The sequence below is a fragment of the Panthera tigris genome, chromosome B1 (assembly GCF_018350195.1).
Source record: "Panthera tigris isolate Pti1 chromosome B1, P.tigris_Pti1_mat1.1, whole genome shotgun sequence".
Lineage (NCBI taxonomy): Eukaryota > Metazoa > Chordata > Mammalia > Carnivora > Felidae > Panthera > Panthera tigris.
In genome coordinates this window covers 143,241,176-143,261,599 of record NC_056663.1, presented here as the reverse complement: position 1 = coordinate 143,261,599, position 20,424 = coordinate 143,241,176, and the positions used below count along the sequence as shown (strand labels likewise).

The 20,424-nt window shown below is 36.8% G+C and overlaps 1 protein-coding gene across 4 annotated transcripts in view; it reads left to right on the top strand.

Moving 5' to 3' along the window:
- Positions 1 to 20,424, top strand: part of USO1 (USO1 vesicle transport factor) — a 95,612-nt gene that overhangs the window by 41,874 nt on the left and 33,314 nt on the right. For all 4 annotated transcript variants that reach the window (XM_042984375.1, XM_042984373.1, XM_042984374.1 and 1 more), the window contains exons 5-8: positions 5,602 to 5,702; positions 6,113 to 6,215; positions 6,372 to 6,427; positions 8,804 to 8,924. In XM_042984375.1, the coding sequence (XP_042840309.1) occupies positions 5,602 to 5,702; positions 6,113 to 6,215; positions 6,372 to 6,427; positions 8,804 to 8,924 (381 nt within the window). The remainder of the gene's footprint in view (positions 1 to 5,601; positions 5,703 to 6,112; positions 6,216 to 6,371; positions 6,428 to 8,803; positions 8,925 to 20,424) is intronic.

Here is a 20,424-nt window from a genome sequence, read left to right as displayed (position 1 = left end):
AGGGACTATCCAAAATGACCAAACGGAAGAATTCCCCTCAAAAAAACCTCCAGGAAATAACGACAGCTAACGAACTGATCAAAAAGGATTTAAATAATATAACAGAAAGTGAATTTAGAATAATAGTCATAAAATTAATCGCTGGGCTTGAAAACAGTATAAAGGACAGCAGAGAATCTCTTGCTACAGAGATCAAGGGACTAAGCAACAGCCAGGAGGAGCTAAAAAATGCTATTAATGAGCTGCAAAATAAAATGGAGACGACCACAGCTCGGATTGAAGAGGCAGAGGAGAGAATAGGTGAACTAGAAGATAAAATTATGGAAAAAGAAGAAGCTGAGAAAAAGAGAGATAAAAAAATCCAGGAGTATGAGGGGAAAATTAGAGAACTAAGTGATGCACTAAAGAGAAATAATCTATGCATAAGTGGTATTCCAGAGGAGGAAGAGAGAGGGAAAGGTGCTGAAGGTGTACTTGAAGAAATAATAGCTGAGAACTTCCCTGATCTGGGGAAGAAAAAAGGCATTGAAATCCAAGAGGCACAGAGAACTCCCTTCAGACGTAACTTGAATCGATCTTCTGCACGACATATCATAGCAAAACTGGCAAAATACAAGGATAAAGACAAAATTCTGAAAGCAGCTAGGGATAAACACGCTCTAACATATAAAGGGAAACCGATAAGACTAGTGGCAGACCTACTGAGACTTGGCAGGCCAGAAAGGAATGGCAGAAAATCTTCAATGTAATGAACAGAAAAAAAATATGCAGCTGAGAATCCTCTATCCAGCAAATCTGTCATTTAGAATAGAAGGAGAGATAAAGGTCTTCCCAAACAAACAAAAACTGAAGGAATTTGTCACCACTAAACCAGCCCTACAAGAGATCCTAAGGGGGATCCTATGAGACAAAGTACCAGAGACATCGCTACAAGCATAAAACATACAGAATCACAATGACTCTAAACCCATATCTTTCTATAATAACACTGAATGTAAATGAACTAAATGCGCCAACCAAAAGACATAGGGTATCAGAATGGATAAAAAAACAAGACCCATCTATTTGCTGTCTACAAGAGATTCATTTTAGACCTGAGGACACTATCAGATTGAAAGTGAGGGGATGGAGAACTATTTATCATGCTACTGGAAGTCAAAAGAAAGCTGGAGTAGCCATACTTATATCAGACAAACTAGACTTTAAATTAAAGGCTGTAACAAGAAATAAACAAGGGCATTATATAATAATTACAGGATCTATCCATCAAGAAGAACTAACAATTATAAATGTCTATGCGCCGAATACGGGAGCCCCCAAATATATAAAACAATTACAAACATAAGCAACCTTATTGACAAAAATGTGGTAATTGCAGGGAACTTTAATACCCCACTTACAGCAATGGATAGATCATCTAGACACATGATCAATAAAGAAACAAGGGCCCTGAATGATACATTGGATCAGATGGACTTGACAGATATATTTAGAACTCTGCATCCCAAAGCAACAGAATATACTTTCTTCTCGAGTGCTCATGGAACATTCTCCAAGATGGATCACATACTGGGTCACAAAGAAGCCCTTCATAAGTATACAAGAATTGAGATCATACCATGCATACTTTCGGACCACAATGCGATGGAGCTTGAAATCAACCACAGGAAAAAGTCTGGAAAACCTCCGAAAGCATGGAGGTTAAAGAGCACCCTACTAAATGAATGGGTCAACCGGGCAATTAGAGAAGAAATTTAAAAATATATGGAAACAAATGAAAATGAAAATACAACAATCCAAACGCTTTGGGATGCAGCGAAGGGAGTCCTGAGAGGAAAATACATTGCAATCCAGGCCTATCTCCAGAAACAAGAAAAATCCCAAATACAAAATCTAACAGCACACCTAAAAGAAATAGAAGCAGAGCAGCAAAGACACCCTAAACCCAGCAGAAGAAGAGAAATAATAAAGACCAGAGCAGAAATAAACAATATAGAATCTAAAAAAACTATAGAGCAGATCAACGAAACCAAGAGTTGGTTTTTTGAAAAAATAAACAAAATTGATAAACCTCTAGCCAGCTTCTCACAAAGAAAAGGGAGATGACCCAAATAGATAAAATCATGAATGAAAATGGAATGATTACAACCAATCCCTTAGAAATACAAGCAATTATCAGGGAATACTATGAAAAATTATATGCCAACAAACTGCACAACCTGGAAGAAATGGACAAATTCCTAAACACCCACACGCTTCCAGACTCAATCAGGAGGAAATAGAAAGCTTGAACAGACCCATAACCAGCGAAGAAATTGAATCAGTCATCAAAAATCTCCCAACAAATAAGAGTCCAGGACCAGATGGCTTCCCAGGGGAGTTCTACCAGACGTTTAAAGCAGAGATAATACCTATCCTTCTCATGCTATTCCAAGAAATAGAAAGGGAAGGAAAACTTCCAGACTCATTCTATGAAGCCAGTATTACTTTGATTCCTAAACCAGACAGAGACCCAGTAAAAAAAGAGAACTACAGGCCAATATCCCTGATGAATATGGATGCAAAAATTCTCAATAAGATACTAGCAAATCGAATTCAACGGCTTATAAAAAGAATTATTCACCATGATCAAGTGGGATTCATTCCTGGGATGCAGGGCTGGTTCAACATTTGCAAATCAATCAACATGATACATCACATTACTAAAAGAAAAGATAAGAACCATATGATCCTGTCAATCGATGCAGAAAAAGCATTTGACAAAATTCAGCACCCTTTCTTAATAAAAACCTCGAGAAAGTTGGGATAGAAGGAACATACTTAAACATCATAAAAGCCATTTATGAAAAGCCCACAGCTAATATCATCCTCAACGGGGAAAAACTGAGAGCTTTCCCCCTGAGATCAGGAACACGACAGGGATGTCCACTCTCACCGCTGTTCTTTAACATAGTTTTGGAAGTTCTAGCATCAGCAATTAGACAACAAAAGGAAATCAAAGGCATCAAATTTGGCAAAGATGAAGTCAAGCTTTCACTTTTTGCAGATGACATGATATTATACATGGAGAACCCACCAAAAGTCTCCACCAAAAGTCTGCTAGAACTGATACATGAATTCAGCAAAGTTGCAGGATACAAAATCAATGTACAGAAATCAGTTGCATTCTTATACACTAATAATGAAGCAACAGAAAGACAAATAAACTGATCCCATTGACAATTGCACCAAGAATCATAAAATACATAGGAATAAATCTAACCAAAGATGTACAAGATCTGTATGGTGAAAACTATAGAAAGCTTTGAAGGAAATTGAAGAAGATATAAAGAAATGGAAAAGCATTCTGTGCTCATGGGTTGGGAAGAATAAATATTGTCAAAATGTCAATACTACCCAAAGCTATCTACACATTCAATGCAATCCCAATCAAAATTGCACCAGCATTCTTGAAGCTAGAACAAGTAATCCTAAAATTCATATGGAACCACAAAAGGCCCCGAATAGCCAAAGTGATTTTGAAGAAAAAGACCAAAGCAGGAGGCATCACAATCCCAGACTTTAGCCTCTACTACAAAGCTGTAATCATCAAGACAGCATGGTATTGGCACAAAAACAGACACATAGACCAATGAAATAGGATAGAAACCCCAGAACTAGACCCACAAAAGTATGGCCAACTCATCTTTGACAAAGCAGGAAAGAATATCCAATGGAAAAAAGACAGTCTCTTTAACAAATGGTGCTGGGAGAACTGGACAGCAGCATGCAGAAGAATGAAACTAGACCATTTTCTTACACCATTCACAAAAATAAACTCAATATGGATAAAGGACCTGAATGTGAGACAGGAAACCATCAAAACCCTAGAGGAGAAAACAGGAAAAGACCTCTCTGACCTCAGCCGCAGCAATTTCTTACTTGACACATCCCCAAAGGCAAGGGAATTAAAAGCAAAAATGAACCATTGGGACCTCATGAAGATAAAAAGCTTCTGCACAGCAAAGGAAACAATCAACAAAACTAAAAGGCAACCAACTGAATGGGAAAAGATACTTGCAGATGACATATCGGACAAAGGGCTAGTATCCAAAATCTGTAAAGAGCTCACCAAACTCCACACCCAAAAAACAAATAATCCAGTGAAGAAATGGGCTGAAAACATGAATAGACACTTCTCTAAAGAAGACATCCGGATGGCCAACAGGCACATGAAAAGATGCTCAACATCGCTCCTGATCAGGGAAATACAAATCAAAACCACACTCAGATATCACCTCACACCAGTCAGAGTCGCCAAAATGAACAAATCAGGAGACTAAAGATGCTGGAGAGGATGTGGAGAAACGGGAACCCTCTTGTACTTTTGGTGGGAACGCAAACTGGTGCCGCCGCTCTGGAAAACAGTGTGGAGGTTCCTCAAAAAATTAAAAATAGATCTACCCTATGACCCAGTAATAGCACTGCTAGGAATTTACCCAATGGATACAGGAGTGCTGATGCATAGGGGCACTTGTACCCCAATGTTTATAGCAGCACTCTCAACAATAGCCAAATTGTGGGAAAAGCCTAAATGTCCATCAACTGAGGAATGGATAAAGAAATTGTGGTTTATATACACAATGAAATACTACGTGGCAATGAGAAAGAATGAAATATGGCCCTTTGTAGCAACGTGGATGGAACTGGAGAGTGTTTTGCTAAGTGAAATAAGCCATACAGAGAAAGACAGATACCATATGTTTTCACTCTTATGTGGATCCTGAGAAACTTAACAGAAACCCATGGGGGAGGGGAAGGAAAAAAAAAAATGAGGTTAGAGTGGGAAAGAGCCAAAGCATAAGAGACTCTTAAAAACTGAGAACAAAGTGAGGGTTGATGGGGGGTGGGAGGGAGGGAAGGGTAGGTGATGGGCATTGAAGAGGGCATCTTTTGGGATGAGCACTGGGTGTTGTATGGAAACCAATTTGCCAATAAATTTCATATATTAAAAAAAATAAAGAATAAATGTAAATTTGGATGTCACATTCTGATTTTATTGCCAAATAACTTTCTTGTGTGTGTGTGAGTGTGTGTGTATTAAATATACAGGTGATTGGTTTAATTTTGTAATTAAATTATTTAACACAGTAACACTAACAGTCAACAAGGACTGTATGTTCAATAATGTTTTGGGGAGAGAGGGGTTTTTAGGTATAATTTATACACAGTAAAATTTACTCTTTGTGGTTGTGTAGTCCTGTGTGTTTTGGTAAATGTATATATAATAGTGTAGTCACTATCATATTTGAGATAGAATATTTCTACCACCCTACTAAGCTCCCTGTATCCTAATTAAAAGTTTAATCTAAAAATATCTTTGAAAAGATATTAAATTTTAGATATCTTTTCTTTGAATATCATATTTAAACATTTAAAAAGTAACATTCATTTAAATGACATTGAAAGTTATTTTAAAGATAATCTTTCCAGCATAATTGTGATATCACTACCAGCCACATTGTTCCAAGAAAAGTCATTTCTGCTTAGCTCCCTCAACAAAAAGGATACTTTAAAATAACATAACATCATATTGAAGTACTTTATCTTTGAATATTACAGAAGAAAATTCCACAAGACAGAGTGAAGATTTGGGAAGCCAGTTTACAGAAATTTTCATTAAGCAGCAGGAAAATGTTACTCTCCTATTATCTTTATTGGAGGTAAATAAAGAATCTTGCTATTTTTGTCATCTTAATAAGTTTTGGGGGGTTTTTTTTGGGTTGTTTTTTTTTTTTGCCTTTTTGGGTATTATTGATGAAGCAACGTATATATACCTTTTCAAGGTTGTGAAATTTGTTGTATCATTGCAAGAGATTAATGTGCATTGTTTTAAGGACTATATAATCTATTAAAATATTGTCTGCTTATTTCTATTTTTATTTTACTGAGTCAGGAACAGTTTAATCAATTTATATTAACTATTTTCTTTTTATTGCTTTTTATTTCTTACATTGCTTTTTTAAAGTTTGCTAAACTATGTTTGTTTTTGGTACCACTGTTAGTTGAAAAAAATGTTTTTCTTGAAAATGTGAATTACATATGTTAAATATTTTAAATTCTTAAATTGCAGGAGTTTGATTTCCATGTCCGCTGGCCTGGTGTGAAGCTTCTTACTTCTCTTTTAAAACAGCTAGGGCCTCAGGTGCAGCAAATCATTTTAGTCAGTCCCATGGGTAAGTGACTCATCTTCCTTACATAATTTTGATTTAAAAGTGAGGATCATTCCTATAAAGGGAGACTGAAATGATGTGTTAATAAATGGTTTATAATTTCAATCACTATTTGTATTTTTGATCTGCCCGTATTTTTCACATGATTATATGTTCTAGGTGTTTCGAGATTGATGGACTTATTAGCAGATTCCAGGGAAGTTATACGTAATGATGTAAGTTAAATTCAAAAAAGAAGTCTAAGAATACGCAGCTTGTTTTCTTTTCTTTGCAAGTGAAATCTTTGTTGATCCTCTTTTAGAGTCGTAAGTTAGATTTGGAAAATTGGGGTATTGGCCAATCTTTTAGACCTTTTTAAGTTGTATACAAGACCACATTATTTCTTTGTTTCCTGCCTATCCAGTATTTTGACTTAGATGATTTTGGTATGCAAATTTATGTGTTCCACAAGTTTAGGATTTCTTTCATCCTCTTCTCAAAGGTTATATTGACACCAAACTCTGCCTCCAGAAAGAGTAAGGGAAACCTCCCTAGACATTTAACTGTGTAAATTTAAAGCCTTGTGTTTGGAATCCTCACCCTCATTTGACTGAATATACATTTCAAAGGATTTTCCTTGTAATCATCATTTAACTATAGAGCATGATTTGCTCTGGAGTTATTTTCAATTCTGATTTATTTATTTGCATATATGTTTGAATATTTTGTATTGATGCAGTGTTTTTTTGTTGTTGCTGTTGCTTAAACATTTTTCAGTGGTTGTTATCTATAACTTGGTCAAGACTGTAATACTTTTTTTTTTTCAAGTTTATCCATTCTCTTCTTGAGAGGGACAAAGAGAGCACAAGCGGGGGAGGAGCAGAGAGAGAGAGAGAGGGAGAGAGAAAATCCCAGGGAGGCTCAGCACAGTCAGCACAGAGCCCAACGTGGGGCTTAAGCCCTGAAACTGTGAGATGATGACCCGAGTCAAAATCAAGAGTCGGATACTCAACTGACTGAGCCACCTAGATGCCCTTACTTTTTTTTTTTTTTTTTTAAAGACTGTAAGTAATCTCCACACCCAACATGGGGCTCACACTTACAATCCTGAGATCAGGAGCCTCATGCTCTACTGACTAAGCGAGCCAGGCACCCCTAAGCTATAATACTTTAGACAGCAATTGGAAAAATCTTTTAAAATTAAAGTCTAGAGCTAGGAGAGCATATCAATCTAATTCAGTGGCCATATTGACACTGAGAAGCCCAAGACTCATGGAAACCAAATGATTTCTTATTTGTTAATAATGTCTGTTCATCTGTGTATTAGTGGTACCTGGTCTGTGCCTTTCTCATCCTAAGTGCTAGCAAATAAATACCATTTGGATTGCTCTTAGCTTCACAACCGGTTAGTGGCAAAGCAGAGACAAAAGTGCTGTTGACTTCTAGTCCATATACACAGTGTTTTTAGCTTTGTATTTAACATTTTGCGTTATGTATGTCAACGCAGTATTATAAGGGCTGAAATTATGTAACTCATGGAAGGAACATTTTTAAATCTCTATTACTCTTTCAAGAATTGTCTTATTTAAATCTATACCCATCTACTTAGGAATTTGAAATGTCTTTCTTTCACTAAAATATTACTATACATCTTAAACTTGATGTTATTGTTCTAGTCTTCTCTTGGCCCTCAGTATAAATATGACGATTCCATAGAAACCTTTTTAAATTTTTTTTAACGTTTATTTATTTTTAAGAGACAGAGCATGAGTAGGGGAGAGGCAGAGAGAGAAAGAGACACAGAATCTGAAACAGGCTTCAGGCTCTGAGCTGTCAGCACAGAGCCTGATGCGGGGCTCAAACCCACGAACTGTGAGATCATGACCTGAGCCGAAGTCAGATGCTTAACTGACTGAGCCACCCAGGCACCCCAGTTTTTATTTGAAACAGATAAAATTCTCTGTTTATGTTGTTTTTCATTAATTTTACGATTAGGGATTAAGTTACATTTTTGTTGTAACATCTAGATTCTTGTTTATTAAAGTTTATTTTATTCTGAGAAAGAGAACCAGTGGGGGAGGGGCAGAGAGAGAGGAGGACAGAGGATCCAAAGCAGGCTCTGCACTGACAGCACAGAGCCTGATGCAGGGCTCAAATCACTAGTCGTGAGATGAAGACCTGGGCAGAAGTCAGATGCTTAACCAACTGAGCCACTCAGGCGCCCCTGTAAATTTATATTCTTGAATTCACAATTTCATATCGTTACTATTGTGAAGCACATACAGAGATATCCCTGTGACATATAATCAAGCTCAGTTTTCTTATGCCACAATGAAAGCTAAGTAAAGATGGATGACTGTGTAAGAATTGTATATTTATATTGTGCAGTGAAAAGAATTGGGAATTGGTAGACATAGATTCCAGTCTAGGCTCGGTCTCTTTGAGATCTATAATCTTAGGGAGGTATCTTGCTCACCTCTGTCCTTGTTTTCCCTATCTATAAAGTGAAAGAGTTGGACTTGTGAAATTCCTGCACTTCTAAAATTCTGTGGTTTTTACATGTCTTAAAAAGATTGTTCTCTACTTAACAAGTTATCTTTTTTCTCCATAAGGGTGTGTTACTACTACAGGCACTAACAAGAAGCAATGGAGCCATCCAGAAAATTGTTGCTTTTGAAAATGCTTTTGAGAGACTACTGGACATTATTACAGAGGAGGGAAACAGTGATGGAGGTATAGTATGAGGAGATTGATTTAAAGAGATTCCTTTTGTGCTCACAAAATTGTTAACTTCTAGGGAATGCAATTAGAGGGAAAAATGAGAACTCATACTTTATATTCTTTCTTTCATTATGGTTTGTTGAGTATGGATTTCTTCCTATTTCTATTTGATATTTGTTAGGCTTCTGGAATCTAGGTGATATCTTTCATCATTTCAAATGTCAGCTATCTCTCTCTTCAAATACTGTTTTATTTTCTCCTATCTTTCTAAACTCAGAATCAATTCTCTGTCATCTGATTTGGCTTTCACTTTATCTGTCTTACTTTCTCTTTTGTGTTTTCCATTTTTTTGTCTTTCCAATCTTTATTCTGTATTATTTCTTCTTTAAAAAAAATTTTTTTTAATGTCTATTTATTTTTGAAAGAGAGAGAAACAGAACACAAGTGGGGGAAGGGCAGAGAGAGAGGGAGACACAGAATCTGAAGCAGACTCCAGGCCCTGCACTGTCAGCATGAGCCCAACATGGGGCTTGAACCCCCAAACTGTGAGATCATGACCTGAGCTGAAGTCAGATGCTTAACCAACTGAGCCACCCAGGCGCCCCCCCCAGATTATTTCTTCTGACCTGTTTTCTGTTTCATCAATTCTCTCTTCACCTATATTTATTTATTTATTTTTCAGTTTTTATTTAAATTCTAGTTAATGTACAGTTGAATATTAGTTTCAGGTGTACAGTTTAGTGATTCAAACACTTCCATACAACACCTGGTGCTTATCACAAGTGCACTCCTTCATCCCCATCACCTGTTTCACCCACTCCCTCCACCCACCTTCCTTCTGGTGACCAGTTTGTTCTCTATAGTTAAGAGTCATTTCATGGTTTGCCTCTCTGTTTTTTTCCTGTGCTCATTTGTTTTGTTTCTTAAATTCCACAATTGAGTGTAGTCCTATGATATTTGTTTTTCTGTAACTTATTGTGGTTAGCATAATACTGTCTACCTCCATCCGCATTGTTGCAAATGGCAAGATTCCATTCTTTTTTGATGGCTTAGTAATACTCCATCGTGCACATATATATGTGTGTGTATACACACACACACACACACACACACATATACATACATGTATACATGCATACCATATCTCCTTTATCCATTCATCAGTTGATAGACACTTTGGCTGTTTCTGTAGTTTCACTGTTGTAGATAAAGCTGCTGTAAACTTTGGTGGGGGGGGTGTCCTTTTGAATTAGTATTTTTGTATTCTTTGGGTAAATACCTAGGAGTGCAATTGCTGGGTTGTAAGATAGTTCTGTTTTTAACTTTTTTGAGGAACTTCCGTATTATTTTCCAGAGAGTCTGCACCACTATGCATTCCCACCAACAGTGTAGGAGGATTCCCCTTTCCCTGTATCCTCACCAACACCTATTGTTTCTTGTGTTGTTTTTAGCTATTCTGACAGGTGTGAGTTAATATCTCATTGTAGTTTTAATTTGTATTTCCTTGATGGTGAATGATGTTGAGCATCTTTTCATGTGTCTGTTAGCCATCTGTATGTCTTTGGAAAAATGCCTATTCCTGTCTTCTCTTTTTTTAATTGGATTATTCATTTTTTTGGGTATTGAGTTTTATAAGTTCTTTATTTTGGATACTGACCCCTTATCGGATATGTCATTTGCAAATATCTTCTCCCATTCAGTAGGTTGCCTTTTAGTTTTGTTGATTGTTTCTTTCACTATGCAGAAGCTTTTTATTTTGATGACAAAAGCAAAAATAAACAATTGGGACTTTTATCTTCACTTGTATTTAATCTGCTGTTAAACATGTCTATTGAGAGATTTTCCCTCCCATTTTTATTGAAACATAGTTACCTACAACACTGTTATCAGTTTAAGGTGTACAACATGATTTGACTTAACATACTGTGAAATAATAAGATTAGTTAATATCCATCCATTGAATTTTTTTAAGATTTTATTATTTTTTTTTAAGTGATCTCTACACTCAACATGGGGCTCAAACTCAACTCCAAAAGCAATAGTCACATGCTTTTGCAACAGAACCAGCCAGGCTGTTGAATTTTTAATTTCTTTTTCTAGAGGTTCTGTTTCGTTCTTTAGCAAACTTGCTGTGTAATTTTTTTTTATAATTTCCTTTTCTTTGCAGATATTTTCAACTTACCTTTTATTTCTTTGAATGTAGGAAACCATTATTTTATCGTCTCTGTCTGATAATCCCAATATTTTTAAGTCTTTGTGGATTTGGAACTTTTGCTCTGTTTTGCTTTGGTTCTTATGCATTGTATAATATTTACTGGGTCCATGATTATCTTTGATTATGTATTGTGTTTTACTTAACAGAATTAATTCAAATAATTTGAAGCCTAGGATGGAGGTAATTTCTTTCAGAGAAAACATGCTCATTTCTGCCAGGCCCTGGGAGTACAATTTATCTGGGATCACCTTAATCGAGGTTTAAGGTCTGAGAGTTCCTAGACCACTCAGGCAATTCAAACCCAGGATACAAGATCTATCTTGACTAGTTAACTTTTGGTTGTTCTCACCCTGAGGATATAGCCATTTAAAGTCTCAGCTTATTAGTGGAGAGTTTTATATTAGATTTCTTTCCCACTTTGTATATGCTCTTCGCTTTGATTTATTTTCCCTCTGCCCTGTAAGTTTGTCACAATGAAAGTTTTATATTTTCTAAGGTCGAGAAATGTACTCCCAGTCAAAAGGTATTTATACTTGCTTACCTCACTAAGATATTCATTTTCTTATCAATGTTAGCCTGCTAAACTGTAAACTCTTCATTGCTCCTGAGGCTTTTTTTGTTTTTAATTCAGCATTTTTAGTTGTTTTTAAGGAGAGGTTGATCCAAAAACCTAGCACTAGGGTTGGAGGAGAAAATTAGTTTATTTGCATTGACTGGACTGGGATTAGCAAGTAGAGTGGTAGTGTAGTTGACAGTTGGCTATATTACCCTGGAGGGGAGGGCCAGCCTGGATATAAAGATTTGAGTGTCTAGGGGTACCTGGGGGGCCCAGCTGGTTGAGTGTCCAACTTCTCATGGTTCATGGGTTCAAGCCCCACATTGGGCTCTGTGCTGACAGCCCAGAACCTGGAGCCTGCTTCGGATTCTGTGTCTCCCTCTCTCTCTACCTCTCCCCTGCTCATACCCTGACTCTCTCTGTCTCTCAAAAATAAAAAACGTTAAAAAATTTAAAAAAGATTTGAGTGTCTAGAACATGAATGATAGATGAAGCAAAGATAAATGAGATAAAAGATGAGATGAGTCAGTCAGGGTAAGGAGTGAGAAGGGAAGTGCTAAACCAAAACCTAAGTTATACTAATAGTGAAGGGATGGCAGAGGAACAGGTATTGGCAAAAGAGACTGAGAAGAAACAGGCTGAGAAACAAGAGGAAACCCACTGTAGAGAGGGTCTAGGGAGTGGGTAGCATTGTTAGAAGCTGCTGGGTTGTCAAACAAGATAAGGGCAGAAATGTACCTTTGAGATGTAGAACATGGACATCATTGATGACCTTGGGGAGAGCAGCTGTGTATAGTGGTTGCCTCAGAATCCATATTGCAGTGTCAGAATTAGAATTAGAATTAGATGTGGGAAGATAGAATAGTAGAGAAAACTCATGTAAAGAATTTGGAGAAGTCAGGGGAGAGAGGTGAAAAGGAATTGGAGGTTGACAAGGAATGTTTTTTATCCTCTTAAATTTTTTCTTGACATATGAAATATTTCAAAAATACAGGAAACAGTAAGAGATAGTGTAACAAACACTTGTACACATGTCATCCAATTCTATTAAATGTTTACATTTTGCTATACATGCTTTAGGTAATTTTTTTAAAGAAATAAAACACAAGAGATAGTTAAGTCCTTTGTATAACCATTATTACTCTGCCTTCCTTCTCTAAGATAACAGTATTCTGATTTTGTTTTTCCATCCAGTGTGTTTTTATACTTTTAACATGTGTTTGTGTGAGTCTATACACATGCACATCGTATGTTAATATATAGCATTATTTTGCATGTTCTCAAACTAGATAAAAAGTATCCTTCTGAGTATAATTTTACAACTGGCTGCTTTTATCCAACATGTTTTGAGATTTATCCATGTTGATACATGTTACTCTAGTTTATTCATTTTAAGTGCTATATATTATTCAGTAGTATAAATATTCTGTGATCTATTTTTTTAATTGAGTTGACAGATTGTATCTATCTTTGCTAATATAAACTGTTGTCACGAATGGTCTTTTGTGTCTACTTATGTATGGATTCACATTCTTGTCAATCCTTGCTTGCCAGTTTGATAGGTGTGAGATGGTATCTCACTCAGATTTTCACTTTTCATTTTGTAAAATAATGAGATTAAGCATATTTTCATGGTGTATTCACCATCCATTTTTGTTGATTTGTCTTTTACCCGTCTCAATTACCTGCTTACCCATGTTAGTGTAAGATCATTTTTCCTTTTCCAGTTGATTACTGAGAGTTCTTTATGTATTCTGGATACTAGTCCTTTGTTAATTATACATGTTTCAGTTATCTTCTTCTAGTCTATTTATAATATTTCTATTAAAGTTTAAATTTTTACTCACATATATTGGCTTTTTTAAAAAATGTTATTTTGGTAACCATGAGCCAGGTACTTTACATATGTTAGCTTATTTAATCTTTTTCTTTAATGTTTCTGAGAGAGAGGGAGAGAGAGAGAGAGAGAGAGAGCACAAGTAGGGGAGGAGCAGAGAAAGAGAGAGACACACAGAATCCAAAGCAGACTCCAGGCTCTGAGCTGTCAGCACAGAGCCCCACATGGGGCTCAAGCCCACAAACTGTGAGTTCATGACCTGAACCAAAGTTGGATGCTCAACCAGCTGAGCCAACCAGGCACCCCTAGCTTATTTAATCTTATACCACTTTGTGATGTATTATTATCATCTCTGATTTGTAGTTGAGGAAATGAAGTCTCTCACATATGGAGTCAGAATTTGATTCCACATAGGTCTGACCCCAAAGCAAGTGATCTGTGTCTTCTTATTATCTGGTCAGAATTTAATAAAACCTATTTGAATAACATTTATGAGAAGCCACCAAGGTTCATCTGATTTACTTTCTGGATCTAGGATTACTTTCTCCTCTTTTTTATGTAATCTATAACTTGCCTACATTTGATCCCTTTTAGTTGTCCAAAATGTAAGTAACACATTTAAACTGGAGTGCCCTGTTATAATAAATAAATAAATAAATAAATAAATAAATAAATAAATAAATAAAAATATAAATATATATAAATAAATTTATATATAAATAAATATATATTTATTTATTTATTTTTGAGAGAGAGGGAGAGGGGCAGAGAGAGATGGAAAGAGAGAATCCCAAGCAGGTTCCACACCCAGTGCACAGCCCGACATGGGGCTTAGTCTCACAAACCATGAGATTATGATCTGAGCCAAAATCAAGAGTTGGACACTTTACCAACTGAACCGCCCAGGTGCCCCATATTGGCTTTTAAAAATAGTTTATGCTTTTGTGTCTTGTTTAAAATTTTTCTCTCTACCTCAAGGTTGTAAAGAGCGTTTTCAACATTTTCTTCTACTAAAGGCTTTGCAATTTTATCTTTTGCATTTAATTAATATGGATTTTGCATTTGAAAGATGGTATGAGATTTGTAATCAAATACCTATATGTGTGAAGGTCTGCTTCTGAGTTCTCTGTTCTGTTCCATTTGTCTTTTTGTCTCACTGTATACTAAAACCACACTTTCTTAATTACTAAACCTCATAATAATCTCTTATCTATTAGAATATAGGAAAAACCTTTTATTTTGGCTCTCCTAAGCTTCCCAGATCCAATCCCAGTGTTAGATACCAGCAGAGTATTTGAGAATTCAACTCAATTCTGACATTGTCTACCCAGAGATAGTATCAGATTCTACCCAGAGATAGCATCGGATTCCATAGGTTTAGGCTTTAGTCCTACAAGGCTGCCCTCCACATCTCCCTTCAGATGCCAATCATAAGCCTTAGGCTGTTTTCCTGTGCTTCCGACCCACCTCACAGAATGCAGGGAAACACTTATGTTTACTGGTTTATTTTATCTTATTTTTTTTATGTTTACTGGTTTGTTAAAGGATATAAATCAACAACCATATGAAGAAATATATAGAGGGAAGTCCCAAAGAAAGGAGCTTCTGTTCTTACAAAGCTTGGAGCCCAGCTCAGTGACGCATAGAAGCAATTTGTTTTCCCACGTGTGGAGGCTCTCTGAAAAGAAGTGAAAAAACTGTGCTCTCGGATTTTTATGGAGTCTTCATTACGAATTCATAATTGACTAAGTCATTGGCCATTAGCTGATTCAACCTCCAGCCTCTCTCCCCTCCCTGGAGGTGGGGGAGTTGCCAGAGGGGGGTAGTGTACTGAAAATTCCAACCCTCTAGTCACATGGTTGTTCTTCCTGGCAACTAGTCCCTACCCTTGGGTGACATCCTCAAATCACCTTCATTAATAGCAAGATACCCATTTCACCTTTATGACCCTGAGGAGGTTTCAGGAACTGTGGCTGAAGACCAGATATATCTGAGAAATATATTTTGGTCATCTGAATGAATTCTGAATTCTCAGAATTAGCACGCCTTTTCCTTTTGTTCTTTTATTTGAATGAAACTTGTTTGCTAGTCCAGATCTATGAAAATCCCTGTTGGAAATTTTTTCCCCTAAAGTAATCTCTACCCAGTGTGGGGGTTGAACTCACAACCCCAAGATCAAGAGTCACATGCTCTACCAACTGAGCCATTCAGGTGCCCTCTGTCAGGCACTTCCAATTTTGATTGGAAGTATATTGGACTTAGAGATTAAGGAGAATTTTCATCTCTACTGAATTGACTTTTCCCATTCATGAACCCAGGTCTATCTCTTAATTTGTAAAGATCTTCTTTTATGTCTTTGAGTCATGTTTTATAATTTTGAGCAAAAGGATGTTACACCTTTTCTTTTTTTGTTTTTTTAAATTCATTTCTAGGCATCTTACTTACAGTTTTTCTTAACCATATGCATGGGATGTTTTTCTACTACATTCTCAAACTGATCACTACTTGATTTTTCTTTGTTGATCTTGTGTCTAACCACCTTATTAAGCCAGTAGTTGTAATTGGGCTTTCTGTGCAGATGATCCTATTTTCTACTAATAACAGTAATTGTTTTTCTTCCTTTTCAGTTCTTGCACTACCTTTCTTTTTTGTCTTGCACTAGTTAGAATCTTTAGTACAGTTGAATGTTGCTGACTTTAATGAGAATGCTGATGTCTCACCATTAAGTTTGACTTTTGCTAAGAGTTTTTTTAATCATGAATGAATCTTAAACTGTAGTGAATTTTTTTTATATCTATGGAGATTATCATATTATTCTTCTTTAATCTATGAGGGTGTTTTCTTGAAAAAGAGAGGCTACAACCAACATAAGCAAGTAGAAAAGAGGGAGGATACAGGAGAGAGGGAGGATGATCAGTGGTACACAATACCAAAAAAAAAGAAGAAGAAGAAGAAGAAGGAATGGAATCCAGAGCAAGGGCAGGAATTGGCTTTTAAGATAGGAGAAGCACATCTTCCATCATAATGGGGAAGGCACAGGTGGAGATATAGCTCCTTTTTCAGACTTGAAGAAGTAAAGATGGGGAGGGGGGTAGGGTGTTGAGTTGAAGACAGAGTAATATGCTAAGAGTGAAAGAGGAGGACACAGTTGAGAATTATGGAGAAGGTTAAAAAGTCTTTTGGAAAATAGGAGAGCTAGTTGACTGTTGAAATTAGGAAGATTTCCAGTCAGGGATAAAGGTGCCATTAAGGATTTTCACTGGGATTTTCTAGCACTGCAGACTGCTTGATTATGTGATTGCATCCCCCCACTCCCTTCCAGTACTCAGCTGCCGAGCTGCAAGATAGAGAAAAAGCCAAGCAGTTAGTTTTTCACAGGGTTGTGTCTTTTCCAGGAAGGTACCATGAAAAGATAGTAAGGCAAGAGAACTTAGTATATTACCTATAGAGTGTAAGAAAGGAAGATCTATATAATCTAAGCTAGATAGGGAAGGAAGTAAAGATGGGGTTTCTAAAATGGGAGTTTCAAAAACTTATTGATGGGTTGAAAGTCTCAGGGAAGTCATAGAACAGATATGTTGAGAATATTGAACTGGAAAGATGGGAGGTTTTAGTAATGGAATGAGAATTCTCTCTGAAGATGAGGACAAGGAACTTAGAAGTCCAGGTATTAGATGGATTGTCTTTGGAATCAAGAGTGACAGCAGTAAGTAGAGAAAGAAGATCTGGAGCAAGATGCTGGCGATGTTTTCAGTGAACAAAGAGTAGTGACCACGTTTTTTTACTTAAATGCAATTAGGAATGGTAAGAGATGGATGGTGTAGGCAGGTGGCCTGATCCTCAAAGGAACGGGAGATTTTGTGAGAGGGTAGAGAAACTTTGGTCTCTGGAAAGTACACTGGGCCAGTAGGATCACAGAATCCATATCCTGACTCTGAGGTACATGGGATTGAGAGCATGATCTGCTTTCACTTCAGAATGTTACAAGGTAAGGTAGCTTCTTTAAAGAAAAAAGCATTTCATGAAGTGATTGAGGGTTTTGTTAACTAATATTTGGGAGTTGGAGGTAACATATAAAAGAGTTTGAAAGGAGATTAAGTAGAGGAAAAAAAAGTATTTTAAAATGAGAACATAAAAGAGCATAGGTGATTAGCAAGGTGCATATTTTCAGAGATGACCAAGGAAAACAGGGATTTTAAGGCAACATAGAATTAGCTTGTCTTTAGGATTGCTAAGATAAGTCCCAGTGGCTCCTTGTAACTGATGGTGGCCTTCACACAGTGGAGGGAAGGCTGCCAGTTATAGTGAGGGCTTTGACATTCTGTTTCCTCCAGAGCGTTCAGATGCTTCTGGTGGCAGATCTTATTTAATGGAGATTTATGGTCCTTCGTAAGGGATATAGTGGTTCCTCTTCAGGAGGTGAGGATCCACATGGTTCAGCAGTATGAGGTGAGGAAGCCTCTAATTTGGAGAGATCAGGATTGGTTAAATCAGAGATTTTTTTTTTTAATTTTTTTTTTTTAACGTTTATTTATTTTTGAGACAGAGAGAGACAGAGCATGAACAGGGGAGGGGCAGAGAGAGAGGGAGACAGAGAATCCGAAACAGGCTCCAGGCTCTGAGCTGTCAGCACAGAGCCCGACGCGGGGCTCGAACTCACAGACCGCGAGATCATGACCTGAGCCGAAGTCGGACACTTAACCGACCGAGCCACCCAGGCGCCCCTAAATCAGAGATTTTTAAAAGGACTTAAAATATGCACGTTAAAGATTTTATTTCAAGTTCAATGTAATACATTTTTTTCTAACGTGCATTGCTATACTGATCTTTTGAGTTAGGGCCAAAACCTTTTCTTTGAATATGGGTCCACTCATTGGAGTTTTTCCATCTTTCTGCATGTTTCATATATCATATCTATAATACATCATGTAGGATTTGCTTTTTTATTTCTTTACAGTGGAATGCAAGATCTTTCTGGGTTTTTACAGTTACTTTTCTTGTTTTTTAGACTTGTATTGCCCATATATAACAACAGCTGTTCTTAATGACTTGCTTTCATTAAGTTTTGCCAAAGACTTAAACTTAGTTTTTATAAAAATAGCTGTGTTATTATATAGTTCCCTCGTATGTATAGGGAATACATTCCAGGATGCCCAGTGGATGCCTGAAACCGCAGATAGTGCCAAATCCTATGTATATTATGTTTTCTGCTGTGCATACATACCTATGATAATGTTTAATTTATAAATCAGGTACAATAAGAGATCAACAACAACTAATAATAAAATAGGACAATTGTAACAATATGCTGTAATTAAAGTTACGTGAATAATAGTTAATAACTAGTGCAAATAGCATGGTGCATTTGTAAATTACGAAAGTAATTTACTTTTAGATACAATACCAAAGGCATGATCCATGAAAGAGAAAATTGATAAGTGGGGCTTCATTAATGTTGAAAATTTCTCTACAAGACACTGTTAAGAGAATGAAAAGAATAAACCAAAGGCTGGAAGAAAATATTGGCATATTATATCTCAGAAGGAAGTTGTATCCCAAATACTCAAAGGACTCTTAAAATTCAACAATAAACAATGGGCAAAAATAACACCAAAGAAGATATATAGATGGCAGATAGCATATGAAAAGATGCTCAACATCATATGTCATTAGGGAAATGCAAACTAAAACAGGGACTACAGATGCTTTCATTCGTTGCTGGTGGGATGCAAAATGACACTTTGGAAGGCAGTTTGGCACTTTGTTACCAGACTAAACATACTCTTACCATATGAGCCAACAATCACACTCCTTGGTATTTCTCCAAATGAGTGGAAAAATTATATCCATACAAAATCTTGCCCTCGAATGTTTATAGTGGCTCTATTTATAATTGTTAAAACTTAAAAGCAATCAAAATGTCCTTCAGTAGGTGTATGGGTAAACTGTGGTACATCCAGACGATCCAATATTATTCAACAATAAAACAGCATCAAGCCATGAAAAGACATGGAGGAACCTTAAATGCGTATTGCTCAGTGAAATAAGCCAGGCTGAAAGACTATATACTCTGTGATTCCAACTGTATAATATCTGGAAAAGACAAAACTATATACACACAGCAAAAAGATGAATGATTGCCAGGCATTTGGGGTGGGAGAAAAGAGAAATGAGTAGGTGTAACAGAGGATTTTAGAGCAGTGAAGTTATCCTATCCTGTAATGGTAGATAAATGATATTATATGTGTGTCAAAACTAATATGCTAAACCCCACACAACACAGAGTAAACCCTAATGTAAACCATGGGCTTTAATAATGTATCAGTTTTCATTCATCAGTCTAACAAATGTACCACACTAATGCTAGCTACTAATAAAAGGGGAAACGGAGGGAGAGAGTATATGGGGATTCCTTTTATTTGTTGCTCATTTTTTCTGTAAACCTAAAGCTGCTCTAAGATATAAAGTGGGTTTTTTTTAAGTTTTTAATTTTATTCTGAGAGAGAAAGAATCCCAAGCAGACTCCATGCTGTCAGCACAGAGCCCAATGCAGGCCTCAAACCCATGAACTGTGAGATCATGACCTAAGTCAAAATTAAGAGTCAGACAGACGCCCAGCCGACTCAGCCACCCAGGCATCCCTAAAGTTTTATTTAATCTCTACACTCATTGTAGGGCTCAAACTCAAACAACCCCAACTGAGATCGAGAGTCATGTGCTCTTCTGACTGAGCCAGCCAGGTGCCCCAAAAATAAAGTCTATTTAAAAAAGAAACTGGGGCTCCTGGGTGGCTCAGTCAGTTAAGCATCCGACTTCAGCTCGGGTCATGATCTCGCGGTTTGTGAGTTCAAGCCCCACATTGGGCTCTGTGCTGACAGCTCAGAGCCTGGAGTCTGCTTCGGAT